This window comes from Hypomesus nipponensis, chromosome 24 (genome assembly GCF_054491055.1).
Source record: "Hypomesus nipponensis isolate SF chromosome 24, ASM5449105v1, whole genome shotgun sequence".
NCBI classification, from domain to species: Eukaryota; Metazoa; Chordata; class Actinopteri; order Osmeriformes; family Osmeridae; genus Hypomesus; species Hypomesus nipponensis.
Genome location: NC_140384.1, coordinates 9,204,956 through 9,229,339, shown reverse-complemented (window position 1 = coordinate 9,229,339; position 24,384 = coordinate 9,204,956). Strand labels below are relative to the sequence as shown.

Below are 24,384 nucleotides of genomic sequence, written 5' to 3'. Positions count from 1 at the left end.
TGAAGTTGAAGGCAATTAACATTATTACACGTGTGTTTATGTGTGAGTGTGTATATCTCGATCTATGAGTGTGTGTGTGTGTGTGTCTGACCCTGTAGCCCATGTCCTCGTGCAGGTCACAGCTGGTGGCGTTGATGTTGGACTGCCACACAGTCTCCTTCACGCTGCAGCCATACATGAACACATTCTTCTTCCTGGAGTGACCGTGGTAGTCACAGAACACCTGCGCACACACACACACACACACACACAGTGTCTTACAGGACTGTGGTAGTGTGGTACAGGACTGTGGTACAGGACTGTGGTAGTGTGGTACAGGACTGTGGTAGTGTGGTACAGGACTGTGGTAGTGGGGTACAGGACTGTGGTAGTGTGGTACAGGACTGTGGTAGTGTGGTACAGGACTGTGGTAGTGTGGTACAGGACTGTGGTAGTGGGGTACAGGACTGTGGTAGTGGGGTACAGGACTGTGGTAGTGGGGTACAGGACTGTGGTAGTGGGGTACAGGACTGTGGTAGTGGGGTACAAGACTGTGGTAGTGGGGTACAGGACTGTGGTAGTGTGGTACAGGACTGTGGTAGTGTGGTACAGGACTGTGGTACATGACTGTGGTAGAGTCCGTCTCACCAGCGGCGCCCTCTGGATGGCAGCGAGGTACTGCAGCAGGCTCTTGGTGTGGTAGATGGTGGGATGCAGGTCAGGAACAGGGCTCTGCCACTGTCTGTTCAGGTCCTCCCCACTCAGAGAGCACCGGTGACTTGGGGGGAGAGGGAAGAAATAAGGAGCGAGGTACTGAGTGTGTGTGTGTGTGTGTACGTGGGTGTGTGTGTGTGTTTGTCTGTGAAACATACTTGCCGTTGATCACCCCATCAGGGTTGAGCATGGGAACGATCTTGAAGATGTAGTTCTCTCGGAGGCTATGAGCCTGGGGGCTGGTGCCCATCAGGAACTCCAGGGTGCCCTTCATCACCCAGCTGGCGTTGGTCTCTCCTGGGTGGACCCGCGACGACAGGAACACCAGCGGACGGTTCCCTGGAGGGGGTCACACACACACACACACATTACAAACACACTGTCACACACTGTGAAAAGAACGCATCAGGCACTTGTGCACGCCCCCTCTCACACACACACACACACACACACACACACACACACAGGGTCCTACTGACGGAGCTGGCAGATGTGCTCATTGCTGGTGGTCTCTGGCATGGCGGTGATGGTCAGCAGGGGGCAGGGGTTCCCCCCCAGCGTGTCACACAGCACGTCCTGACGCAGGTAGATCTGGGGGGTCCTCAGGGCCTCCAGTTTGGCCAGGTGCATCTGGGGGGGGGGGGGGCAGAGAGGGTGTCGGATGGGCAGAACTATCAGGGTAGTGTAGAAGTGAAGTACCTTGAGACTAGTGTTGCTCTCTGAGAGTAGAGACTAGTACCTTAAGGGTGTGGGTAGTTATGTAGTACCTTGAGAGTAGAGTACTGTACTTCTCTAGTACCTTCAGAGTAGAGTACTGTACTTCTCTAGTACCTTGAAAGTAGACTACTGTACTTCTCTAGTACCTTCAGAATAGAGTACTGTACTTCTCTAGTACCTTGAGAGTAGAGTACTGTACTTCTCTAGTACCTTGAGAGTAGAGTACTGTACTTCTCTAGTACCTTGAGAGTAGAGTACTGTACTTCTCTAGTACCTTCAGAGTAGAGTACTGTACTTCTCTAGTACCTTCAGAGTAGAGTACTGTACTTCTCTAGTACCTTCAGAGTAGAGTACTGTACTTCTCTAGTACCTTCAGAGTAGAGTACTGTACTTCTCTAGTACCTTGAAAGTAGACTACTGTACTTCTCTAGTACCTTCAGAATAGAGTACTGTACTTCTCTAGTACCTTGAGAGTAGAGTACTGTACTTCTCTAGTACCTTGAGAGTAGAGTACTGTACTTCTCTAGTACCTTCAGAATAGAGTACTGTACTTCTCTAGTACCTTGAGAGTAGAGTACTGTACTTCTCTAGTACCTTGAGAGTAGAGTACTGTACTTCTCTAGTACCTTGAGAGTAGAGTACTGTACTTCTCTAGTACCTTCAGAATAGAGTACTGTACTTCTCTAGTACCTTCAGAGTAGAGTACTGTACTTCTCTAGTACCTTCAGAATAGAGTACTGTACTTCTCTAGTACCTTCAGAGTAGAGTACTGTACTTCTCTAGTACCTTGAGAGTAGAGTAAGTGTATGGGTAGTGGTAGGCAAAGTAGCAGACGTCGTCCGTGTGGCTGAAGGCGGTGCTGAAGGTGGTGGTGTAGTAGGACCTTCCCTTCTGGCCCCCCGCTGCCAGGGAGCTGCGGGAGAAGTGGTTCCTGGGAACACAGAGAAGCTGCTAGACGGCTGCCAGGTGGACGGAGGTCGTTGGACTTAACTGGCCTCTCTGATTTGCTCTGAAAGCGAGTGCTGACGGCAAGTTCTGACTGGACTGCAGGTGTGGAGTGGGGAAGGTGGTCTGTGTTGAAGCAACTTTGTTTATCCATCCACACATCCAACCATCTACTCATCCATCCAGCCAGCCGACTCATCCATCCACACGGCCAGAGACAGCAGAGCTGAGCTGCGTCCTGGAGACCTACTTGTAGTAGCAGATGTCTGTGCCTGTTCTGACCCAGCGAGGTCTGCCACTGATCGCCTCCTGCACAGAGTACATCAGCACCTGCATACCTGCACACACACACACACACACACACACATATAAAGACCCACACAGGACACCCAGTTAAACACGTCCAGGAGCTCCAGTAACAGGACACAGCCGTTCCTGGCAGACATCTTGGGTTAGTGACATCATCTTGGGTTAGTGACATCATCTTGGGTTAGTGACATCATCTTGGGTTAGTGACCCACCGTAGTTGAACTGGCTGTTGGACTTCTCACAGTTGATGATGTTGAAGCGATAGGGGGCGCCCATGCGCATGCCACTCACTTCAAAGTAGAACCACTGATGGTAGTGGTTGCTGTTGATGTCCGAGTTCAACACCAAGTCATACTCAAACCTGGCAACGTACACAGAACATGATCTAACCTGGCAACATACACAGAACATGATCTAACCTGGCAACATACACAGAACATGATCTAACCTGGCAACGTACACAGAGCATGATCTAACCTGGCAACGTAACTCATGAGCCTATTGAAATATGAACGTTGAAAAAATAACTCCCCGACAGGCAACCTCCCTTTTGAGCGCCGAGACACAACACTTACTTCCTGACTTGAATAGCCTTCCTCAGGTTGCCAGACTCGAACTGGGAGTTAAACTTGAGCGACTCTCCATCATCCAGGACGGGACAGCTGCAACGCAGCAGTGACAGGATGGATGGGTGAGACTGGGGCTGATGAAGGCCCTACACGCCAACGTCAGCTACGGGGTGTAGACGCTGCTGCTGGCCAGCAGGGGGAGCTCACCTGGGGACGTCCAGGTCGTACACCACCTTGTCCAGGATGTCATTGGGGTGGATCATCCTCTCGATGTCTTGGAAGATCTTAGACCTGCGGGGGAAGGGGGAGGGGCGTTAGAGGCAAGGCTATGTGTGTTGTGTGAGGGTGTGTACACTGCGTGCACGCGTCTCTCTCTCTGTGTTTGTGTGTGTGTGTTTCAGGGAGGGAGCCGTCACCTCTGCACTCCGTACACCCTCTCCAGGATGGGCTCTCTGAAGGTGGGCGCCACGTGGCCAAAGTAGTCTGGGTAGGCCACCTCCGAGAAGCGGGGCACGGAGGAGGTGCTCTTCACCATCTCCACGTACAGGTCAGGGTCGTGGAGGGGGAGGAGCAGAGCCGTGTCTGGCACCTCCAGCACCGCCCCCTCCTCCTCAGGCCCCTCCTCCCCCAAGCCCTCGACTCCTCCCCCTCCTCCTGCTGCCCGCCATGAAGCCACGCCCCCGGACAATAAGGGAGGCTGTACTTGCCGCCCCCCCGTGGCTTCGCCCAATCCTCCGGCTCCGCTCGGTGGCCCCGCCCCTTCCAGGGACACCCGCTCCATCTTGTCCGCCAGTTCCTGCTCTAGCCCCGCCCCCGGGGTGGGTCTGGGGGCGTGGCCAGGTAGGCGGTCTTGGTCCTTGCTGATGAGGATGCTGTCCAGTTCCAATGGAGGGGACGGGGCTGGGGCTGGGGAGGAGGCGTGTTCCCCTTTGGCCAGGTGACTCTCTGCCCGTGCAGGGATTGGCCGTTTGGGGGGCAGAGCCTGAGCTGTGGGGAGGATGATTGGTCGCTGTGTCTTGTTTGACGCTTGTGTTCCGGTGAGGCCTATCTTCTGAGTCTCAAAGTTGAAGCCCTGGAGAGGAACAGCAGCAACACTCAGATCACTCACAGAGGTCAGAAAATCTGTGAGCGAACAAAGAGGTAAACTCTAACTGAACACGTTCCAGCTGCTGTTCTGAAGCAGACGCGTGTGAAGAAGAGAGACCTGGAAGTCTTCAGACAGCTCCAGGAAGAAGCGCTCGTACACCCTGAGCTCCTCAAACGGCCGTCTGGGGTTCTCCCGTGGCCGCAGCTTGTTCAGGTCCGTCTCAATGTCGTTATTCTGCAGGAGGAGAACGTTTACACAACGGCCGCAACGATGACATTGTATTCGTTTGGCAGATGTTTTTATCCTAAGCGATACACAAATCGTGCATGTGGAAAGGACAGCAGTTTTCGTTTTGTGTGGTTTATTTGCAGTGAGGATGGTGTCAGTTTGACGGTCGTGGTTGTGGTCAGTGTGGTGGCTGAGGTCAGGATGGCGGTTGCGGTCGCTCTTACGGCGGCATGGTGGTCCTTCTCATCCTCCTCGTTCTCCGTGTCGTTCTCCGTGTCTCCCTCGGCCTCCTCGTTATCGTCACTCTCATCCACGACATCATCCACTGGCCAAACACACACACACAGACAGGAGTTCAATTAAACCTTGATTAAACAGTGGCTCCCAATCAAGTCTACCTGGTAGAAGAATGGAGTGATGAGACTTTCTGTCCATCTGACAGAAGGAGGAGTAGATGAATGGAAAGCAGGACCCGAGTGAGCAGCCATGAGAGATGGATGAGAGGAGGGGTGGAGGACAGGGGGATGAAGGGGAGGGTGGAAGAGAGAGGGATGGAGGAGAGGAGAGTGCTGCCTCAATTTGATCTGAACCTCTGAACACATCTGGTGTGTTTGATATATACATTCGGGTGAAGCCTTCGAGTCAAGCGCCCCTCAAGCGTTTGAAGAGCAGTTGGAGATCTCTTGCGTGGACTCAAGAGACGACAGTTTACTGACAGTCTGTGTGCAGCGAGTGAGAGCAAGCCAATGAAAGGATGCAAGTACGTAATACAGCAGGGGTCTCCAACCCTGTTCCTGGAGAGCTACCTTCCTGCAGAGCTACCTTCCTGCAGGTTCCCTCTTCAACACTACCCTAACACCTAACCTGATTATAAGAAGGAGCTGGTTGATGTGTTGAATCAGGGTTAGTTACAACTGGGGTTGGAGCAGAGCCCTCCAGGCAGGTAGCTTGTACTAGAGGGAGTGTGAGTGAGGTGACTACTGCTAGTGTGGGCAGTAGAAGATGCGGTGTGTCTGTTAGTGATCGAGTGGGATTAGGGCGTGAGAGGAGAGTGAGTCTGTGACTGGGTCTTACCCCTGGAGGGCTTCACGTACACCTGCTGTCTAGAGGCTCCTGCAATGGACATGTGTGAAGGGTCACAGCAGGGAACGGGGAGGGGGGGGGGGAGGGTCACAGCAGGGAAGGGGGAGGGGGGGGGGAGGGTCACAGCAGGGAAGGGGGAGGGGGGGGGGAGGGTCACAGCAGGGAAGGGGGAGGGGGGGGGGGAGGGTCACAGCAGGGAACGGGGAGGGGGGGGGGAGGGTCACAGCAGGGAAGGGGGAGGGGGGGGGTCACAGCAGGGAAGGGGGAGGGGGGGGGGAGGGTCACAGCAGGGAACGGGGAGGGGGGGGGGAGGGTCACAGCAGGGAAGGGGGAGGGGGGGGTCACAGCAGGGAAGGGGGAGGGGGGGGGGGAGGGTCACAGCAGGGAAGGGGGAGGGGGGGGGGGGGGGAGGGGGGGCGTTTTGCGTGTATAGCTGTGTGTGTGTGTGTGTCTCACCCCCCGGGGGCTGGCTGTAGAGCTGGGCCACAGGCCCCCCTGCTGAGAGGTGGGGCAGCAGGTGCTGGTACACACTCTTGATGGTGGGCAGGGGGAGGCGGTTCTTAGGGAAGCACTTCCTCATGATCAGGCTGGACGTGTTGACCAGGGGGTCCAGGGTGCGTACTGGCAGGCACTCCTGCATCATCACCATCACCATCATCATCATCATCATCATCACCATCATCATCATCATCCTCATCACCTTCATCATCACCATCATCATCATCACCATCATCACCATCATCATTACCATCATCATCGATAATAGAATCATTATTGTCATCATGTGTACTTTCCTGTGTGTATGTGTACACAAGGTTGTGCATACGTGAGTGTAAATACACGTGTGTGTGTGTGTGTGTATGTATGTATGTCTGTACGTGTGTGCCCCTCACCGTGGAGGTGTTGTAAAGCACCCTCATGCCGTCAGCCTCTACGAAGGCCTTCCTGCCCAGCTTGATGTTGGTGACGTTCTTCAGGCAGGTCAGTAGACCCTTCCGGATCAGCATGTGGCGGTGGCGCGTGTCGTTGCGGTGCCAGTCCTGGTACACCGCCAGCAGCACCGGCACATGGCCGCGGTCCACCGCACGCCGGGCATTTGTCTCTGAGGGGTGGGGAGGGGGGTCAAAGGTCAGATGCAGGAGTTTCAAAAGGTTGAACTGTTTTCTGGTTTTAAAAGGTCAAAAAGTTTTTTTCAAAGACGTTGAAATAAAAATAAAAAGTTTTGAAAGGTTGAAAAAAATAATATCTAAAAGTGGTTGAAATAAAAAATAAAGCTTTGAAAGGTTGACAAACTATTATGAAAAATTTCAAAAGGTTCAAAAAATACTTTTGGGGTAGTAGAGGTGGTGGGGGGATGGGGGGGGGTGACGGAACAGAGCAGGAGATACTCACTGGACTTAAGCAACGCCCCCAGCGTGTCCAGAGAGACTCTGTTGAAGCAAACCCAGAAAAGAGGAAGTGAGAACAGAGGAGGGGTCAGAACAACACAAGGAGAGGAAGAGAGGAAGAGAGGAAGAGAGACAGGGAGATAGAAAGAGAGGAAGAAAGAGAAGAGACAGGGAGAGAGAAAGAGAGAGACAAGTAGAGATAGAAAGAAAGAAGAGAAAAAGAGAGAGAAAGATGATAAGAAAGATAAATAAGAAAGATAGAGAGCAGGAGAGACAGGCAGTCCTTACTTGAGCAGAGTGGTGTTCTTCTTGCTGTAAGGCCCAATGATCTTAAACATGAGGTCCACTACACCATTTTTCCCGAGGGAGATGGCGTTGACGGCTGGAAGCAGACACACACACACACACACACTCAACAACTGTCCTTGTTGACCTTGGCCATCCCCGTATCTTTGTTTTGAGAACATTGTGGGGGCTGTGGTGACCACAGGCAGACAGACAGGAGACTGGAGGAAGCTTCTCTGAGGTGGAAGCTGCCTGGGTCCAACCAGCTCTCAGGTGCTCCTCACACACCGAGACCTGCCCTCTACTAGACGCTCTGCTATCGTGCCATGGCCCTGCCCTCTACTGGACGCTCTGCTATCGTGCCATGGCCCTGCCCTCTACTGGGCGCTCTGCTACCGTGCCATGGCCCTGCCCTCTACTGGACCCTCTGCTACTGCTGCTGAGACAACTGGAAACCTCAATTTGAGGTTCTCCACTAGGGTTAAGGTCCGGTTCAGTAGCCAGGACTAGAGCTGGTTGTGGTTGAGGACTAGAGGTGGTTGTGGTTGAGGACTAGAGGTGGTTGTGGTTGAGGACTAGAGGTGGTTGTGGTTGAGGACTAGAGGTGGTTGTGGTTGAGGACTAGAGGTGGTTGTGGTTGAGGACTAGAGGTGGTTGTGGTTGAGGACTAGAGGTGGTTGTGGTTGAGGACTAGAGGTGGTTGTGGTTGAGGACTAGAGGTGGTTGTGGTTGAGGACTAGAGGTGGTTGTGGTTGAGGACTAGAGGTGGTTGTGGTTGAGGACTAGAGGTGGTTGTGGTTGAGGACTAGAGGTGGTTGTGGTTGAGGACTAGAGGTGGTTGTGGTTGAGGACTAGAGGTGGTTGTGGTTGAGGACTAGAGGTGGTTGTGGTTGAGGACTAGAGGTGGTTGTGGTTGAGGACTAGAGGTGGTTGTGGTTGAGGACTAGAGGTGGTTGTGGTTGAGGACTCACAGTTGGCAGAGTAGACCCTGAGGACCTGCAGGCATGGCAGCAGTAGTTTGCTGTTCTGGAGGTTCTGCTTCAGCAGGGTCACAGTCACGTTCAGAGCACCGTTCAAACGAGCCTTCACACCCAACTTCCTGTCTGTCACACACACACACACACACAGTTTAAGATACTGTGAGTGAGGTGTGTGAGTTAGACAAAGAGAGGATCTGTGTGGGAAGGGAGAATGTGTGGTGTGCTTGTGTGTGTGTGTTAGAGGTGTGGGTGTGTGTTAGACAGAGGTGTGTGTGTGTGTTCGAGGTGTGTGTGTTAGACAGAGGAGTGTGTGTGTGTGTTCGAGGTGTGTGTGTTAGACAGAGGAGTGTGTGTGTGTGTTCGAGGTGTGTGTGTTAGACAGAGGTGTGTGTGTGTTACCTTTTGGTCCGACCTTGGCGAGCAGAGAGTGCAGCTGCAGCAGGAGCTCCTCACTTGGGGGCGTGTCCTTGCTAGCAGAGAGGACCAGCTGGAGCAGAACGCCTGTCCCCCCCTTAGACACAAACACCCCCACCCTGCGCCCCCCGCCTGCTCCCACACACACACACACAACACACACACACACTCTGTCATTCAACACTCAGATCAACCAATCACCATCTGTGCCTATTATCTAGCTTATCACGATGATAAGTCTGTACAAATTCACCAATCTTCATCCAATACATTTTTGGGTTCACTTGTTTCGAATTCGGATTGCGCCGCACATGATGTTCTCAGGTGTTAACAGGTTGATGCTCCAATTGCGTAAAACACCAGCCCATCACTGGTTTACAGCCCACAATCTGACCAATCAACATAACAGTCTAGTAATCAATCATATCTACTGTCACTCAACCTCAAACAGTCAGAGGAAAAGATGTTTCCATGCAGAATAATCCAAGTCATCTAATCAAAAGACAACATCAAGCTAACTATCCAATCACAGAGCAGGTGTTTTCAACCATCTGTCCAATCAGAGAGCAGTTGACACTCACCCACGGTCAACAGCTCATTGAGGATGTACAGAATGTTCAGGATGGTTTGTAGATCCCGTGTGTTCTGGCAAAGACAGAGAGCATGCTGGGTATTACAAACACACCCTCACAGGATAAAGTGGGCATGGCCTGACATTTTCCGTTACGGAATGTCATGAACCTTCCATGAAAACACGGGTTATGGAGTTGGGGGGTGACTGAGCCGCCATATTGCTGCGTGTCTGAATGTCTGACCACTGACATCAACAGGATGTTGTCTCTCTAACGACCCAGAGGTTGCATTGAGACTTTCTTGTTTTCTGTCATTTCGACAGACAGGATCGTAAAAACCTACACACTCATGTCCAGCCACGCATGTACAGCACACACTAACAGCCCCCCCGTCCACCCCCCCGTCCACCCCCCCGTCCACCCCCCCGTCCACCCCCTCCAAACAAACAACACAATCACCCCCTCTCTCTGCAACAAGGTATGGCTATTGTCAAACAAAGACTCATAAACAGTCCTGTCACCAGGTGATCTATTAATACACAGTGAAATCCCATCCAGGGTTCGGGTTAGACACTGGAGCGGCCAGCTGTAGCAGCTGTGTTCCTGAGAGGGGCGCTGGCTTCACCGGGTCATGGGCACCAGGACACCACATCTCTGGGTCCGGCATCAGCGGCAAATACTTTGGGGCCGCTTGATTTATGTCTCACAGGAAAGTGGAAAGACTGGTGTTGTCCCCATGTGACATGGATGTCTGGTGGTATTTACATTTACGTTTAGTCATTTAGCAGACGCTCTTATCCAGAGAGACTTACAGTAAGTACAGGGACATTCCACCTGAGGCAAGTAGGATGGAGTGCCTCGCCCAAGGACACAATGTCGTTTGGCACGGCTGGGAATCTGACCGGCGACCTTCTGATTAATAGCCACATTCCCAAACCGCTCAGCCATCTGACCCGGTATGGGCCGGTCTGGTCTGTCGAGCCAGATTGTTGGGATGTTTAACTGATGTTGTGTTGTCATGGGATCCTGTTGTGCTTTAAGATAAATGAAGGATGCAGGATACTGTGCTGTTTGTGTAATTGTTTGTGGATGCTTTGGATAAAAAGCGTCAAAAAAATGTACATGTGAAATGAAATGTTTCATTTTGTGTTATTCTTCAAACTTTTATTTATACAAGTTATTCTCACTGAGATCAAATCTCTTTACAAGAGAGACTTCCTCATCCGCAGCAAGGGGAACAATGTGTGTGTGTGTACTTACTTCTAGAGACGCCAGGATCACCTCCATCCCACTGGAACCTTTGGACATGACCTCCTTCCTGGTCTTCTCTATAAGACACACACACACAGACACACAGACACACACACACACAACAACATTTAAAGGAACTCAGAGACCGCCGGGCCAGGAGTCACCCAGATAGAGCCGTATCCGTGGAGCTGATGCACACACACACACACACACACACACACATATGAGATAGAGAGGTTGTCTGACTCGAGGATGCGAGGGTGTGAATCTGGAGATTGTGTGAAGGAATCCCTCAACTGATTTATAGAGTCATAAATTAAACAAGCAAAGCAAATCAGGTTTCAGGGGAGAGGCCGTCCAATTCACACACACACACACACACACACTCAGACAGAAACACACACAATCTGACAGACACACTCATGCACGAGCGGTCACACATGTTCGTACTCGTGAACACACAAACTCAACACCACAGAGCAGTCTGGGAGAAAAATGACACTGAAAAAAAAAAATTCCAGGCTTTTAAAAGCCAGTGAGGAGCATGATACGACTTCAGACAGCTAATTCACCCAATTAAAACCTGCAGTGCACAGCAGCACAAAGTGTCATTATCAGGATTTATGGACTTGACTGTTAAAATATAACAATAAACTATGATAACAGGATATATAGTTGTCCCTGTCATTATAACTGACCCAGCTAAGAAACTGGATACTTAATATACTGTTTAGATGACTACATATATGATTTAACACCTGATTCACGACTTTAATTGTATTCAGGAAGAGTTACCTACAGACTGAAGCACACTGACAGACCGTTAACATAACCTATGTTCCCTGCATGTCTTCTTGTCTCTCCCTGCTGTTCAGTCTCTCTTTCCAACTTCTACCTCCACCCCCTCTAGCCGCCCCACAGTGGCCCAGCCCTGAGCTCTTACCTGGGGAGGCTGGGGGGACCTCGGGGGCCACTGAGTAGCTTGATCTCCATGATCTACTGTACTCCATCCTCCGCTGGTCTTTAAGTCCCTCCAGGGATTCTCAGGTTGAAAAACACTAAAGGACACTAAAACAAACCTGCCTCAAAGCACCGTGTTCAAGTCTGGACTATAACTGTGCTGTCCCTGCTACACTACAGTCCAGACTGTAACTGTGCTGTCCCTGCTACACTACAGTCCAGACTGTAACTGTGCTGTCCCTGCTACACTACAGTCCAGACTGTAACTGTGCTGTCCCTGCTACACTACAGTCCAGACTGGATCTGACACTACTGGGGCCCCAGATCCCTCCCTCTTCACACTAACCCCCTCCCTCTCCCCCTCCCTCCCTCCCTCTTCACACTAACCCCCTCCCTCTCCCCCTCCCTCCCTCCCTCTTCACACTAACCCCCTCCCTCTCCCCCTCCCTCCCTCCCTCTTCACACTAACCCCCTCCCTCTCCTCCTCCCTCCCTCCCTCTGAACACTAACCCCCTCCCTCTCCCCCTCCCTCCCTCCCTCTGAACACTAACCCCCTCCCTCTCCCCCTCCCTCCCTCCCTCTTCACACTAACCCCCTCCCTCTCCTCCTCCCTCCCTCCCTCTTCACACTAACCCCCTCCCTCTCCCCCTCCCTCCCTCCCTCTGAACACTAACCCCCTCCCTCTCCCCCTCCCTCCCTCCCTCTGAACACTAACCCCCTCCCTCTCCCCCTCCCTCCCTCTTCACACTAACCCCCTCCCTCTCCCCCTCCCTCTCCCCCTCCCTCCCTCCCTCTGAACACTAACCCCCTCCCTCTCCCCCTCCCTCCCTCCCTCTGAACACTAACCCCCTCCCTCTCCCCCTCCCTCCCTCCCTCTGAACACTAACCCCCTCCCTCTCCCCCTCCCTCCCTCCCTCTGAACACTAACCCCCTCCCTCCCTCCCTCCCTCCCTCCCTCTTCACACTAACCCCCTCCCTCTCCCCCTCCCTCCCTCCCCACTTCACTCCTCCCCCTTCCTCTCATCATCCCATTCTCCATCTCCATTCTCCTCTTATCAGCAAAGCAAGGAATGACGAACGCTGCACTCGGGGGAGAGGGGGTGGGGGGGAGTGAGTAAAAGCACGTGTGTGATATTACCCTGGACCCTCACTCGCCCCACCCTCCCCCCTCCTCTCCCCCTCCTCTCCCCCCTCCCCTACAGACAGAGCAGAGGTGTATGATTACTGTGAAACAGGTCACCATGTTTCTTCTCTCGCCCTGCCTGTGGGGCAGAGCAGGGGGAGGGGGGAGGAGGGGGGAGGAGGGGGGGAGTGCTCTAGGTGTGGCAGGGTCCTGGGGAGGTCAGGACGGAAGAAGAGAGAGAAGGGAGAGAGGAAAGGACAGAGAAGAAGAGAGGAGGGACAGGAGAGAAAGTCCCAGAGAGAGCTCCTCATTTCAGCTTCTCTGCTCTCAAAACAGAACAAACACCCGTTTTCCAGTCAAGACGGAGAATCTACTAGCGTCAAAGCGCACCTGTTCCGGAATGCAGTATCTCCGTATTGGAATTCTGCTATCTGTCACCACACATACAGGTGGATAACCAAACTGGGGCCTCAAGCCATAGCTGAGAAGAGCTGGAACTGACGAACCTGATATGCCAGAGCTAGAGATGAGGCCTAGACAGCTGTCAGCCCCAGGGATTACAAACTAATCATGTATCTGTGTCTATATGTTATACTTAAGTATGTCCGTGTGTGTGAGTGTGTGTGTGTGAGTGTGTGTCTGAAGCCTCACTACGCCACTTGACATTTGCATGTCTAGAGGTCTGGCTTTGCTGGGGGTCTTAATAGCAAAGGACAACATGTTTTCTTAGGTCTTAACAGAGGATCCTGTTGCTGCAAGGCCAGATCCTCAGTCTCTGACAGGCTTTGCAGCTTGGTACGCAAACACACAGCTTGGTTCTGAGATAATTGGGCATGTGTATGCATGTGTGTGTTTGCCATCCATTTCTTAGAACAGTGAGTGTGTGCGTTTGTTTGTGTGGCCGTTCTGACTGGGGGCTGCTGGGCAATTATAGACGAGAGTCCAACTGCTTTTCGTCGACTGTCAAATTCCCTGTAACGTACGAGCTTCTGAGGGAGCAGGGGAACTCACCAGGGGACTGAAGGCCGAGGGGGCGGGGGGGCGGGCGCTGCGAGGAGGTGTCAGCCCCCCCCGCTGAGGTAGAAAGCTGAGCCCTAGCTAAGTGTATGTGTGTGTGTGTGGGGGGGGGGGGTCCAGTTACAGACCTTACCTCCAGCTTTGAAATGTTTCCACTTCTACAGACATGCCAACCAAGCGCAACCAGCCCAAACATGCACCCCTGCATCCCCCACCCCCTACGACCCCTCTCACCCTCTCACCCTTTGACCCTGTAAACATTTCCAACAGGACACCCTTCAGTGTCCCCTGACAGCTGATTAGTCGGGCTGAAGGCTGGTCCCTGCTGACCTGCTCCACTACCAGACCCTCGGAGGGGTCAACGTTCAGTTCTGTGTGTTTGTGTGTTTTGATAGGATGGACACGTGTGTGTGTGTGTGACATAGATGTAGCACAGTTAAGGAAGGGTATGAATATAAGGTGGGGGGATGCAGAGATGTGTGTGTGTGTGTGAAGCAGGACACGTGTGCATAGTGTGTGTGTTCCTTCTCACCCTGGGTCTGGATGAGGTGGAGGATCTTGGAGGTGAGCTGCCGGGCCATGTCAGCATCCGCCAGCATGGAGTCTCCGTTCATCCTCTCCAGCTGAGACAGCAGCATCAGCACCCTGGAGTTACTGGGAACACTGGGGCACACACACACGCAGACACACACACACAGACACACACACAGGCAGGCAGGCAGACACACAGGCAGACACACACACACAGACAGGCAGACACACACAGAGACAGACAGACAGACAGACACACAACCACAGACAACACACAAACACACACAGTTAGTTATATTTTTAGTTATATTTATGGAATGTGGTCTCTTTTGATGTGCTGTGTAGATAGACAGAGCTATTCCTGGAGTTCTATTATAAACCCATCTGGGATGGTTGGGTCAAAAGTCAGTTGGCATGACAACACCCATGGGAGTGAAGGAAATCTGTGAATTTTGCCCTGCATGGCTGATATGTCCTTTTAAAGACAGAAGTGGAGAGATGGAAAGGACAAAGAGGAAGGAGAGAGAGAGAGAGAAAGAGAGAGAGAGAGAGAGAGAGAGAGAGAGAGAGAGAGAGAGAGAGAGAGAGAGAGAGAGAGAGAGAGAGAGAGAGAAAGAGAGAGAGAAGAGATGAGAGACATAAACACTAACTGGCAGACAAAAATCTACTCAAGCAGGAAGAGGGCGGGCAATATGGCCCAATAACACACAAATCGCACATGTCCACCAACACACAGTCTATCAGGCCCTTTTTTAGACACGTTCCCGTTCAATGACAGTTAAACGACTGAGCAGCTATGTTAAAGCCACCCACCCCGCATATTTCCCCCCGATCGTCACGGCAACGCCACCCAGTCTAGTTGGTACCGGCCCTGCTGCCACCACCCCCCCCCCCCCCCTCCAGCCCCGCCAAGCCAGTGAACCGTTTCATCAGTGATGAGGAGCGTTTGCGAAGCCTGAACAAAGCAGACTGCCCCTGTCTCAGACAGGTGGCGGGTCAATGAGGATGACATCATCAGGTCTAGACACAGAGCCCAATGATTTGAGCTGACGGTGACCTCAGTGTTGCTCCAGATGTCAGGCAAACAGGACAGAGCAAGACAGGAAAGGTCACGGAAGGAGACAGACAGGCAGACAGGAAGACAAACACACAGACAGGCAGGCAGACAGAAAGACTGATAGACTCACCCTTTCTCCGTTGCCATCTTGGGTTTATTCATGTTTTTACCACGTCAACATATTTCAAAACATCTACAAGACAAGGATTACAAGCATCAGTCATTTCACAGCTTCTGCACTTCTAAGTGCCTGCCTGCCTGGACTGCATCTGTCAGTTTGTTATTTAACTCAAACAAAACAGGGTTATGTTAAGAGAGGCGTAGGTGACAAGGAAGTACCAATCTGTGGGCTAGGTAATTAAACCACTTACGGTAATCGGAGCATTATCAGTCATAATAGGAAAGGCACTCTAGTAATGAGATAGCTTTTCAAGAACTGTGTGTGTGTGTATATAGAGAGAGACAGAGAGAGAGTTGTCACTGGAGCTTGGGGCATTAATGACTTAGTAGACGGCTATTAATTTCATAACTTGCTCCATTGCACAGTCTTACTTTAGACTTTAATATGCTACATTAAACACCTATTGTCATAAAATCCAAGACATTATTTGTAGGCTGAGCAAACTCACTAGGGTTGTGCGATCTACCATACCGATCTAAAATTGTAAGCAGAAGTTAAACCACAAGCCATGTGACATGGTCACAATTGCATCAAGTGAAGTATTCAGTGAATGATAAAAAAAAACCATTGCTCAATTATCGTTAGTGATGAGCTGACATACTGCTGCACGGCCTTCAAATCATCTGCAGCGGTGACTGTTTGCAAGACTAAACGTTTCTGGCTGAGCAAGCCAGCAATCTCCACACTAATGACACACTCCCTGTAGCTGGCATCCGTCTGGCAAACGTAGCTGCGCTAAAACTAGCGATAAATACGGCGTACACAAAGCCTACTTCTACTTGTAACACTTACTGTACTGTGACAGTCGCCTTTGCGATTAGGTTACCTCCCCCCGCTGCACATGCTGTGTGTACCGTTATCAAGGAAACACAGTCCATCATGTAACTGTGGCCATCTCTGGAGGCGCTAGTAAGGGTAGCTAGCACGCTAATAGCTACTTGTTTAGCTAGCTATTTACCTCCGAAATTGTCAACATAGTCAGAACGATGCACTTCCACATTAAAGCGATGATGAATTACCAACCTGTTGCAAAAGGAATGGTTGTCTTTTTCGGACGGGCGAATTCCATTAATGAGTCTCTACGTTGCCTGAAACGACCCGATGTTATGATACAAACCCTTGCAACTAACCCTCCTTGCTGAAGAACTGTCAAAAGGGGTGTCCCGGGGCGTGAGCTACGCGAGAATGAAGTCTAGCGAAATGTAGTTTTTAAGACGCCAGGCGAAAATATAGAGACATGATTTACTTCCATTAAGACATTGATTAAAAGTTACGAAATAACCCCAGACAAACGGATCCATATTGTGAATAAAGCAGTAAGTAAGATATGTTAACTGATAAACAGAACAAGTAAAGAGAAGCCAACATTGTTCTTAATATTTACAACAATACGACACCATATCCCAAGGAACAACGGGCACTTGACGTCATACCAATGCGCCTTCATCCATTGACTTCGGGTTGAATAGCTACATGATATTTAGCAAGGTATGTAATCCATTTTCTAGCAAAAGAGCCATATAGATATTGTTGGTCGTATTTCAAATGCACAACAATACTGCTGATAGTATATAGCATATCTTAGAATGCATGGTATTATGAATTGGTTCGTTTCGTTGATTTACAATAACCAATGTCAAGAGAGACCTAGTTAGCTGGTTTGCTAGAATGCTAAAATGTGATGCTGTTTATCATGCTTGGCTAATCATCTAAACAATAGTTTGCACTGGCATAATATATTAACTCTTTATTTCAGATTGCGTAATTATACCTTAGTAAACACTTTTGTTTTTGCGTAGTTCTGTCCAATGCGACTGATATTTTGGACCTGTACAACCTAGATTCACATCTCAGATTCAGCCTAATCAGAACGCATGCAACCTAATGCACCAGCCTTTGCTGAGGGCTCCAACTGAGATGCGTTGGAGCGCCGCTGACAGCCCCTCAGATTTACTCCTCTAAGATTTCCATTACACTCACGTCCACAGTTCAGTAAATTCAAGGCCATTTTTGGCATCATCTGCTTTGTCCTTGGTGTTGGCTGACGTTAATGCTTGACAGATGGTTGAGGCGGCACAAATGACTTCTCGATCACCCTCTTATATGACCTGCCAGTCTTGGACTCCCAAACGAGTGTTTTAACTCACACAACCAAGGAACCTGATTCCCACTGTTCTCTTTGATTTTCTCTCACAAACTTTAAGACTTAATCCTTAAGCCATTTTATAGCTATCCATTAGCGTTGTTTGACATTGTTGCACGCCATTGAGTCTTAGTGAGGCGCATCAGGATAGCGTTTCCTAAAGCTGTTTCCCTCTTGTTTACTGCAGCCGTCGCCATGGTAATGAAGTCGTCTGTCGATGAAGACGATGCTGGCTGGGGATTGGGAATCCCAGAGAAGATGAAGAATAATGCCAACTGGGTGGACATCACACACGACTTTAAAGGGGCGTGCAAAGGTGCGTGAGAGTGTGTTCTTCCAGTGTTGATTACGATTAGGTGAAATCATGTTGCTGTATAGAAGAAGTCATAGTGCCGGAAGAGCCCGTTTGGAAAGGTGTAGAACATTTGATCTACCTGCTCTGGGCGCTCCGGGATGTGATGCACACTTGAAATGCAGTTGGGAAAGTTTAGGATTACAGTTGAGCAAATGCTTAGATCGTTTGTTTTATGTTTTTATAGAACTTAACCTCGGGGAGCTACTCCATGACAAACTGTGAGTATATGATCTGACACACACACACACACACTGTCTATGGGTGGGGCTCTGTAACCAGGTCTCTGCATGCAGGTTCGGTCTGTTTGAGGCCATGTCTGCTATTGAGATGATGGACCCTAAGATGGATGCTGGCATGATAGGCAACCAGGTCAACAGGAAGGTGCTGAACTTCGAACAGGCGGTCAAGGTAAGGTCACGGTCAAGGTCGCTGGATCTGAGAACGTCTTCAAATGGGCAAAAGTTATATATTTAACCCCTATACTTTATATATCTCTCGCTCCCCCCTCCGCTCTCCAGGATGGTACGATCCGAGTGAGCGACCTCAGCCTTCCTGAGCTCATCGGCATCATGGATACCTGCTTCTGCTGCCTGGTCAGTCACTCTGACAGAAACTGGTTCACTTCCAGTCACTTCCTCTTCACGTCACCTGCAATCACACAGCTTGTCCCCAGGTTGTACTGACCTGGTGTGTGTCTGTCATTTCGGCCTGCGTCTATAGATTACATGGCTGGAGGGCCACTCCCTGGCCCAGACGGTGTTCACCTGTCTGTATGTCCACAACCCCGACCTCATAGAAGACCCCGCCCTTAAAGCCTTCACTCTGGGGATCCTCAAGGTGTGCGACATCGCCCGCGAGAAGGTCAACAAAGCTGCCGTGTTTGAAGAGGTAAGCTCATTCTCTCAGTGTGTGTGTGTGTGTGTGTGTGTGTGTGTGTGTACCTGGTCGCCTAAACCAGGCTGATTTTGTACGTTTTTCAGGAAGATTTCCAGGCCATGACCTATGGTTTCAAAATGGCCAACAATGTTACAGACCTACGAGTCACAGGTAAATGATCGTCCGGCTCAGGCAAATGCTACCTGTCTCCCCTACACCTCCTGCCTGTTCTCTAACTGTACATCTCCAGTACAGCCTAAAAAGGCCCAAACATATAAAAAAAAAAAAACTATTGATGGAGTGTGTTTGAGTCTTACCTAAATATAACCTGAGTAATCGTCTCCTCTGTGTGAACAGGGATGCTGAAGGATGTGGAGGACGAGCTGCAGAGAAGAGTCAAGGTGTGTGCATCTGTCTATAGATCACTGATCAACTGATCACTTAATGGATCACATTAACACGCACACTAACCTGTCTCTCTCCCTCAGAGCACACGCACACTAACCTGTCTCTCTCCCTCAGAGCACACGCACCAGGCAAGGAGAGCAGCGCGTCCCGGAGGTGGAGCTGGAGGTCTGTCTCTCTTCTGTCTATCTCATCCTCCCTGTCTCACACACTTTCCATCCTCTCTCCCTCCCCTCCCTGGTTTCCACCTCATGTGTGTGTGTCATTAACCAGTTTCTGTTCCTCCTTTTCCAGCATCAGCAGTGTTCTGCACTTTTCAACAGAATAAAGTTTACAAGGCTTCTGCTCACTGCTCTGATGGCCTTCACTAAGAAAGAGGTAACACACACACACACACACACACACACACACCCTAGGAAGAGGTCACCCTGACTAGCTCAGTGAGTGATTGAGGTGGATGTTTACCAGACCAGCTCAGTGAGTGAGGCCCAGAAGCTGATGGCCCAGGCTGCAGACCTGCTGCCCTTCATCCACTCCAGCCTGGAGTACGGCATCCAGTCCCAGAACGACACCACGAAAGGAGGTAACACACACACACACACACAGTGATGAACGCACACACACACACACACACGCACACAAGCTGCTGACCCAGAGGTGCTTTACATTTACATGTCTTCATTTAGCAGGCGCTTTTATCCAAAGCAACTTCTAAGAGCTTTAAAAAAAGAGCATAGGTCACTGATCAAAACAACAAGGTAGCCCCAAACATTGCAAGCAGCCAAAACATGAAGCATACATCGTGAAAAACGAAACAAGTGCCAAAGGGAAGACCCATAAGAGCATGCAGTTATACAAGTTACAAATTAAAACAACATGAACGCCAAAAGGTGCAAGACTGTACCTGTAGAAGAATAATCAACAATGACATTTTTCACAGCGAATACAAAAGTTCAAGAGTTAACTGAGTTAACAAGAGTTTAACGGAGAGGGACCCAGGTTTGATTCCATCCCAGGCCAAATCCTCCATGTCTTACCCTCTCTCTCCTCTGCCTTTCCTGTCACTCGATCACACTCTGTCCATCCCCACCCCTAACCGCCCTGCCCTCCTCCTCCAGACCACCCCATCATGATGGGGTTCGAACCCCTGGTGAACCAGCGTCTACTGCCGCCCACGTTTCCCCGCTACGCCAAGATCATCAAGCGGGAAAGCATGGTCGGCTACTTCGGCAAGCTCATCGACCGCATCAGGAACGTGTGTGAAGTCATCAGCACCACCAACCTGCACGGCATCCTGGTGAGAGCAGCCCGCCGTGTCACCTTGGCTCCGCGGCCGTCTGCTTCCTGCTTCCTGCTGCTCCCCCTGGAGGCCTCCCATCATCTCTTCTTCTTCTGCCCACAGGACTTCTTCTGCGAGTTCAGCGAGCAGTCTCCCTGCGTCCTCTCCAGATCTCTGCTCCAGGTAAGCAGCCTCCCCCGTTTCTGATTGGTGCGACCCGAGCACGCCTCCTTATGTCCTGTCCCGTGATTAGCCCGCTCTCTCCTGTGTTGCTAGACGACCTTCCTGATAGACAATAAGAAGGTGTTTGGGACTCACCTCATGCAAGATATGATTAAAGATGCCCTGAGGTACTTTGTCAGCCCACCTGTCCTCTCCTCCAAGTAAGTCATTGAGTGTGTGTGTGTGTGTGTGTTTGTTTGTGCACTAGGACTAGTATATGAACATTTACTAATGTGTAAATGTATTCAGTAGGCTGGGAGTTCTGTGTGACGTGTGTTTCTCTTGGTTAACAGGTGCTGTCTCTATAACAACCACCAAGCCAAGGACTACATCGACTCCTTCGTCACACACTGTTCCCGAGTAAGACACACACACTCTCTCTCACACACACACACTCTCTCTCACACACACACACTCTCTCTCACACACACACACTCTCACACACACACACTCTCTCTCACACACACACACACTCTGTTCCATCCTCAAGTATCAAGACCCCGCTGCCAGAGATGGCATCTTGATAACATGTAAAGTCATCTCCCTCCTCCCTCCCTTTCTCCCCCCTCTCTCTCTCCCTCCCCCTGCAGCCGTTCTGCAGTCTCATCCAGATCCATGGCCACAACCGTGCTCGCCAGAGAGACAAGCTGGGACACATCCTGGAGGAGTTTGCCACACTGCAGGATGAGGTATGCATGTGTGGGTGTGTTCAGGATGCTAATTTCTCTGTCATGGACAATCCCCTAACTTCCCTTTTCCTTTCCTACTCACTCACTCACTCACTCACTCACCCCCCTCTCTATTCTCACCCCAACCCTCCTCATCTCCCTCCCTCCCTCCCCGGCTCCTGGGGCGCCCCCTGCAGGCAGAGAAGGTGGACGCGGCGCTGCACAGCCTGCTTATGAAGCTGGAGCCCCAGCGGCAGCACCTGGCCTGCCTGGGCACCTGGATCCTCTACCACAACCTGCGCATCATGATCCACTACCTGCTGAGCGGCTTTGAGCTGGAGCTCTACAGCATGCACGAATACTACTACATCTACTGGTGAGTACTGCACGAGTGCTGATCCATCGGTTTGGAGGGACTACTACAGTACAACCAGTAGTACTGGTGACTATATGGTGTGTGTGTGTGTGTGTGTGTCAGGTACCTGTCGGAGTTCCTGTATGCCTGGCTGATGTCGACACTGAGCCGAGCGGACAGCTCCCAGATGGCAGAGGAGAGAGTCCTGGAGGAGCAGCAGAGAGGGCGCAGCAGCAAGAAAACCAAAAAGAAGAAGAAAGGAGGAGGTGAGGAGGAGGAGAGAGGAGGAGGTGAGGAGGAGAGAGGAGGAGGAGGAGGAGAGAGGAGGAGGAGGTGAGGAGGAGAGAGGAGGAGGAGGAGGAGGAGAGAGGAGGAGGAGGAGGAGGAGGAGGAGGTGAGGAGGAGGAGGAGGAGAGAGGAGGAGGAGGGGAGGAGGAGGAGGAGGAGAGAGGAGAGAGGAGGAGAGAGGAGGAGGTATGAGAGGAGGAGGTGGGTCAGAAGATCAGAGGACGTGTGGGTGAGGAGGTATGAGAGGAGAAGGTGGGTCAGAAGATCAGAGGACGTGTGGGTGAGGAGGTATGAGAGGAGGAGGTGGGTCAGAAGATCAGAGGACGTGTGGGTGAGGAGATATGAGAAAGAAAGGCTGGTTCTGTATCTTAGGGTGTGTTTGTATTGTCCCCCAGCTCGTCCCCTCGGCAGAGAGATCACGATGAGCCAAGCCTACCAGAACATGTGTGCTGGCATGTACAAGGTATGCTGGCTAACATGTACACACAATTATTTTCATAGACGTACTGCTATCAGTATTGTGCCCCACTCTCCCTCTTTCTCCCCCTTTCCCTTCTCACTCTCCCACTTGTAATTCCTCCCTCCCTCCAGACCATGATAGCCCTGGATATGGATGGGAAGGTTCGGAAGCCCCAGTTTGAGCTGGACAGCGAGCAGGTTCGGTACGAGCATCGCTTCGCCCCCTTCAACAGCGTCGTCACGCCCCCTCCTGTCCACTACATCCAGTTCAAGGTAGAGTGGAGCAAGGCCTCGCTAACACACACACACACACACAGTCTGTCACACACACACACAGTCTGTCTGTCACACTCAACACACACAGTTACAATGACGCATGTTCAGTTTCTGACCAGTTACAAAGTGACTCTGTGACTGCTGTATATGGAGGTGAGGAGTTAGGAAGTAACTCAGGAAGCACTTTTGTACTACAAATCCCTGCCCACCAATGAAGATCCTTCCCTAGTAACTGATACCCCCCTCTCTCCACCAATGAGGATTCTCCATAGTGACTGACGCCCCGCCCCCTCTGTCCTGTAGGAGATGTCTGATCTGAAGAAGTACAGCCCGCCCCCCCAGTCAGCTGACCTGTATCTGGCGGCCAGCAAGCACTTCCAGCAGGCCAAGCTCATCCTGGAGAACGTCCCGATCCCCGACCCTGAGGTCAGCACCCCTCACGACCTCTGACCTCTGGCTGACATCCCTCACCTGGTTAAAGTAGTTGCTGTGGGCTGTTTTTGCTCCAGGTGTTGACTGTCTGTTGTTGCTACAGGTGACCCGGATCCTGAAGGTGGCCAAGCCCAACATCGTGGTGATGAAACTGCTGGCTGGAGGCCACAAGAAGGAAACCAAGGTAACGCGTCCCCGCCGTCACTATGGTTACACGCCCATCACTGTGAAGTGACGCACCTGCTGGTGAGGCCAGACCCGTCTGCCTCTCCTGGTGAGTTGGTCCAGACCCGTCTGCCTCTCCTGGTGAGTTGGTCCAGACCCGTCTGCCTCTCCTGGTGAGTTGGTCCAGACCCGTCTGCCTCTCCTGGTGAATTAGACCCGTCTGCCTCCTGTTGAGTTAGTCCAGATCCGAGGGCAGACCTGTCTGACTGGCTGGAGGCACACATGATGTCAGGAGTGTTTCTGTTAAAAGGTTCTCAGTGATGATTCTATCCCTCTCTCTCTCTCTACCCATATGTCTCTCCTTTCTCTCTTTACCCATCTCTGTCTCCTCTCTCTTTACCCATCTCTGTCTCCTCTCTCTTTACCCATCTCTGTCTCCTCTCTCTTTACCCATCTCTCTGTCTGCTCTCTCTTTACCCATCTCTCTTTATGTCCCTCCTCTGACTCTCTAACCATGTTTTTGTCTCCTCCAGGTCCTTCCTGAGTTTGACTTCTCAGCTCACAAGTATTTCCCTGTGGTCAAGATCATCTGATATTCCTACAGCTGAGTTTCACTTGGACATCCGTACCCCCTCCCCACCATCAAGACCCTCCAGAGAGACCCCCTTTGGGTTCATGTGGACAGATCCCCCCATCCGTACCCCCTCCCCACCATCAAGAACCTCCAGAGAGACCCCCTTTGGGTTCATGTGTGTGTGTGAGAGAGAGTGTCTGCTTGCCTGGACGGACAGTGTCCTGGTTTCCCTGTAACAGGTGCCATCTAATCGTTGAAGCACTGTCATCGAAGGAGGACATTGTTTCTTAAGAGAGCTTAATCTGGGTAACTGGATTTGACCAGCACCAAGGTTTGTTCTCAGTTCATAAAACTACCACTTGAAGTCCCAGGAATCTACAAAAGACTACAATAACCAGCCATGCCTCAAAGCGACAAATTTGATCATGGTATCTAAATTGTTTATTTCCTTGTTGTCCTTTTGTTCATTTCTTCAATAAAAACCTATGATTATTTAA

The 24,384-nt window shown here is 51.1% G+C and overlaps 2 protein-coding genes across 7 annotated transcripts in view; one reads left to right on the top strand and one right to left on the bottom strand.

Annotated features, from left to right (window-relative positions):
• agtpbp1 (ATP/GTP binding carboxypeptidase 1) overlaps nucleotides 1-17,845 on the bottom strand; it is a 22,235-nt gene extending 4,390 nt beyond the window's left edge. For 2 of the 6 annotated variants that reach the window (XM_084690267.1, XM_084690269.1), the window contains exons 1-24: nucleotides 16,414-16,547; nucleotides 15,340-15,402; nucleotides 14,154-14,284; nucleotides 10,531-10,598; nucleotides 9,280-9,343; nucleotides 8,684-8,830; nucleotides 8,276-8,407; nucleotides 7,308-7,401; nucleotides 7,024-7,061; nucleotides 6,525-6,733; nucleotides 6,088-6,265; nucleotides 5,623-5,661; nucleotides 4,773-4,873; nucleotides 4,438-4,554; nucleotides 3,650-4,305; nucleotides 3,441-3,524; nucleotides 3,240-3,326; nucleotides 2,877-3,025; nucleotides 2,606-2,693; nucleotides 2,197-2,341; nucleotides 1,173-1,323; nucleotides 852-1,032; nucleotides 628-757; nucleotides 92-223 (exon numbers count right to left, since the gene is read on the bottom strand). In XM_084690267.1, coding sequence (XP_084546393.1) covers nucleotides 92-223; nucleotides 628-757; nucleotides 852-1,032; nucleotides 1,173-1,323; nucleotides 2,197-2,341; nucleotides 2,606-2,693; nucleotides 2,877-3,025; nucleotides 3,240-3,326; nucleotides 3,441-3,524; nucleotides 3,650-4,305; nucleotides 4,438-4,554; nucleotides 4,773-4,873; nucleotides 5,623-5,661; nucleotides 6,088-6,265; nucleotides 6,525-6,733; nucleotides 7,024-7,061; nucleotides 7,308-7,401; nucleotides 8,276-8,407; nucleotides 8,684-8,830; nucleotides 9,280-9,343; nucleotides 10,531-10,598; nucleotides 14,154-14,284; nucleotides 15,340-15,371 — 3,153 coding nt within the window. In that variant the 5' untranslated portion in view covers nucleotides 15,372-15,402; nucleotides 16,414-16,547. Of the gene's footprint in view, nucleotides 1-91; nucleotides 224-627; nucleotides 758-851; nucleotides 1,033-1,172; nucleotides 1,324-2,196; nucleotides 2,342-2,605; nucleotides 2,694-2,876; nucleotides 3,026-3,239; nucleotides 3,327-3,440; nucleotides 3,525-3,649; nucleotides 4,306-4,437; nucleotides 4,555-4,772; nucleotides 4,874-5,622; nucleotides 5,662-6,087; nucleotides 6,266-6,524; nucleotides 6,734-7,023; nucleotides 7,062-7,307; nucleotides 7,402-8,275; nucleotides 8,408-8,683; nucleotides 8,831-9,279; nucleotides 9,344-10,530; nucleotides 10,599-11,464; nucleotides 11,804-14,153; nucleotides 14,285-15,339; nucleotides 15,403-16,413; nucleotides 16,548-17,370 lie in introns of those variants that run through there. The other 4 variants (XM_084690270.1, XM_084690272.1, XM_084690268.1 and 1 more) reach the window with 3 other exon arrangements.
• Nucleotides 16,806-24,384, top strand: naa35 (N-alpha-acetyltransferase 35, NatC auxiliary subunit). Its single transcript, XM_084690274.1, has 23 exons — nucleotides 16,806-16,878; nucleotides 17,721-17,849; nucleotides 18,073-18,106; nucleotides 18,182-18,296; nucleotides 18,407-18,481; nucleotides 18,609-18,776; nucleotides 18,869-18,935; nucleotides 19,122-19,165; nucleotides 19,287-19,337; nucleotides 19,464-19,547; nucleotides 19,638-19,752; nucleotides 20,288-20,466; nucleotides 20,572-20,631; nucleotides 20,725-20,831; nucleotides 20,964-21,030; nucleotides 21,261-21,359; nucleotides 21,536-21,714; nucleotides 21,817-21,959; nucleotides 22,377-22,444; nucleotides 22,573-22,713; nucleotides 23,020-23,142; nucleotides 23,252-23,332; nucleotides 23,847-24,384. The coding sequence occupies exons 2-23, from the start codon at nucleotides 17,729-17,731 to the stop codon at nucleotides 23,904-23,906; spliced, it is 2,181 nt and encodes a 726-aa protein (XP_084546400.1). The 5' UTR covers nucleotides 16,806-16,878; nucleotides 17,721-17,728; the 3' UTR covers nucleotides 23,907-24,384.

Coding starts and splice junctions, on each gene's coding strand:
- naa35 (XM_084690274.1), top strand. CDS start 17,729: ATGGTAATGAAGTCGTCTGTCGATGAAGACGATGCTGGCTGGGGATTG. Junction 19,753..20,287: donor GAACGACACCACGAAAGGAG/GTAACACACACA, acceptor CTCCTCCTCCAG/ACCACCCCATCATGATGGGG. Junction 21,715..21,816: donor GAATACTACTACATCTACTG/GTGAGTACTGCA, acceptor TGTGTGTGTCAG/GTACCTGTCGGAGTTCCTGT.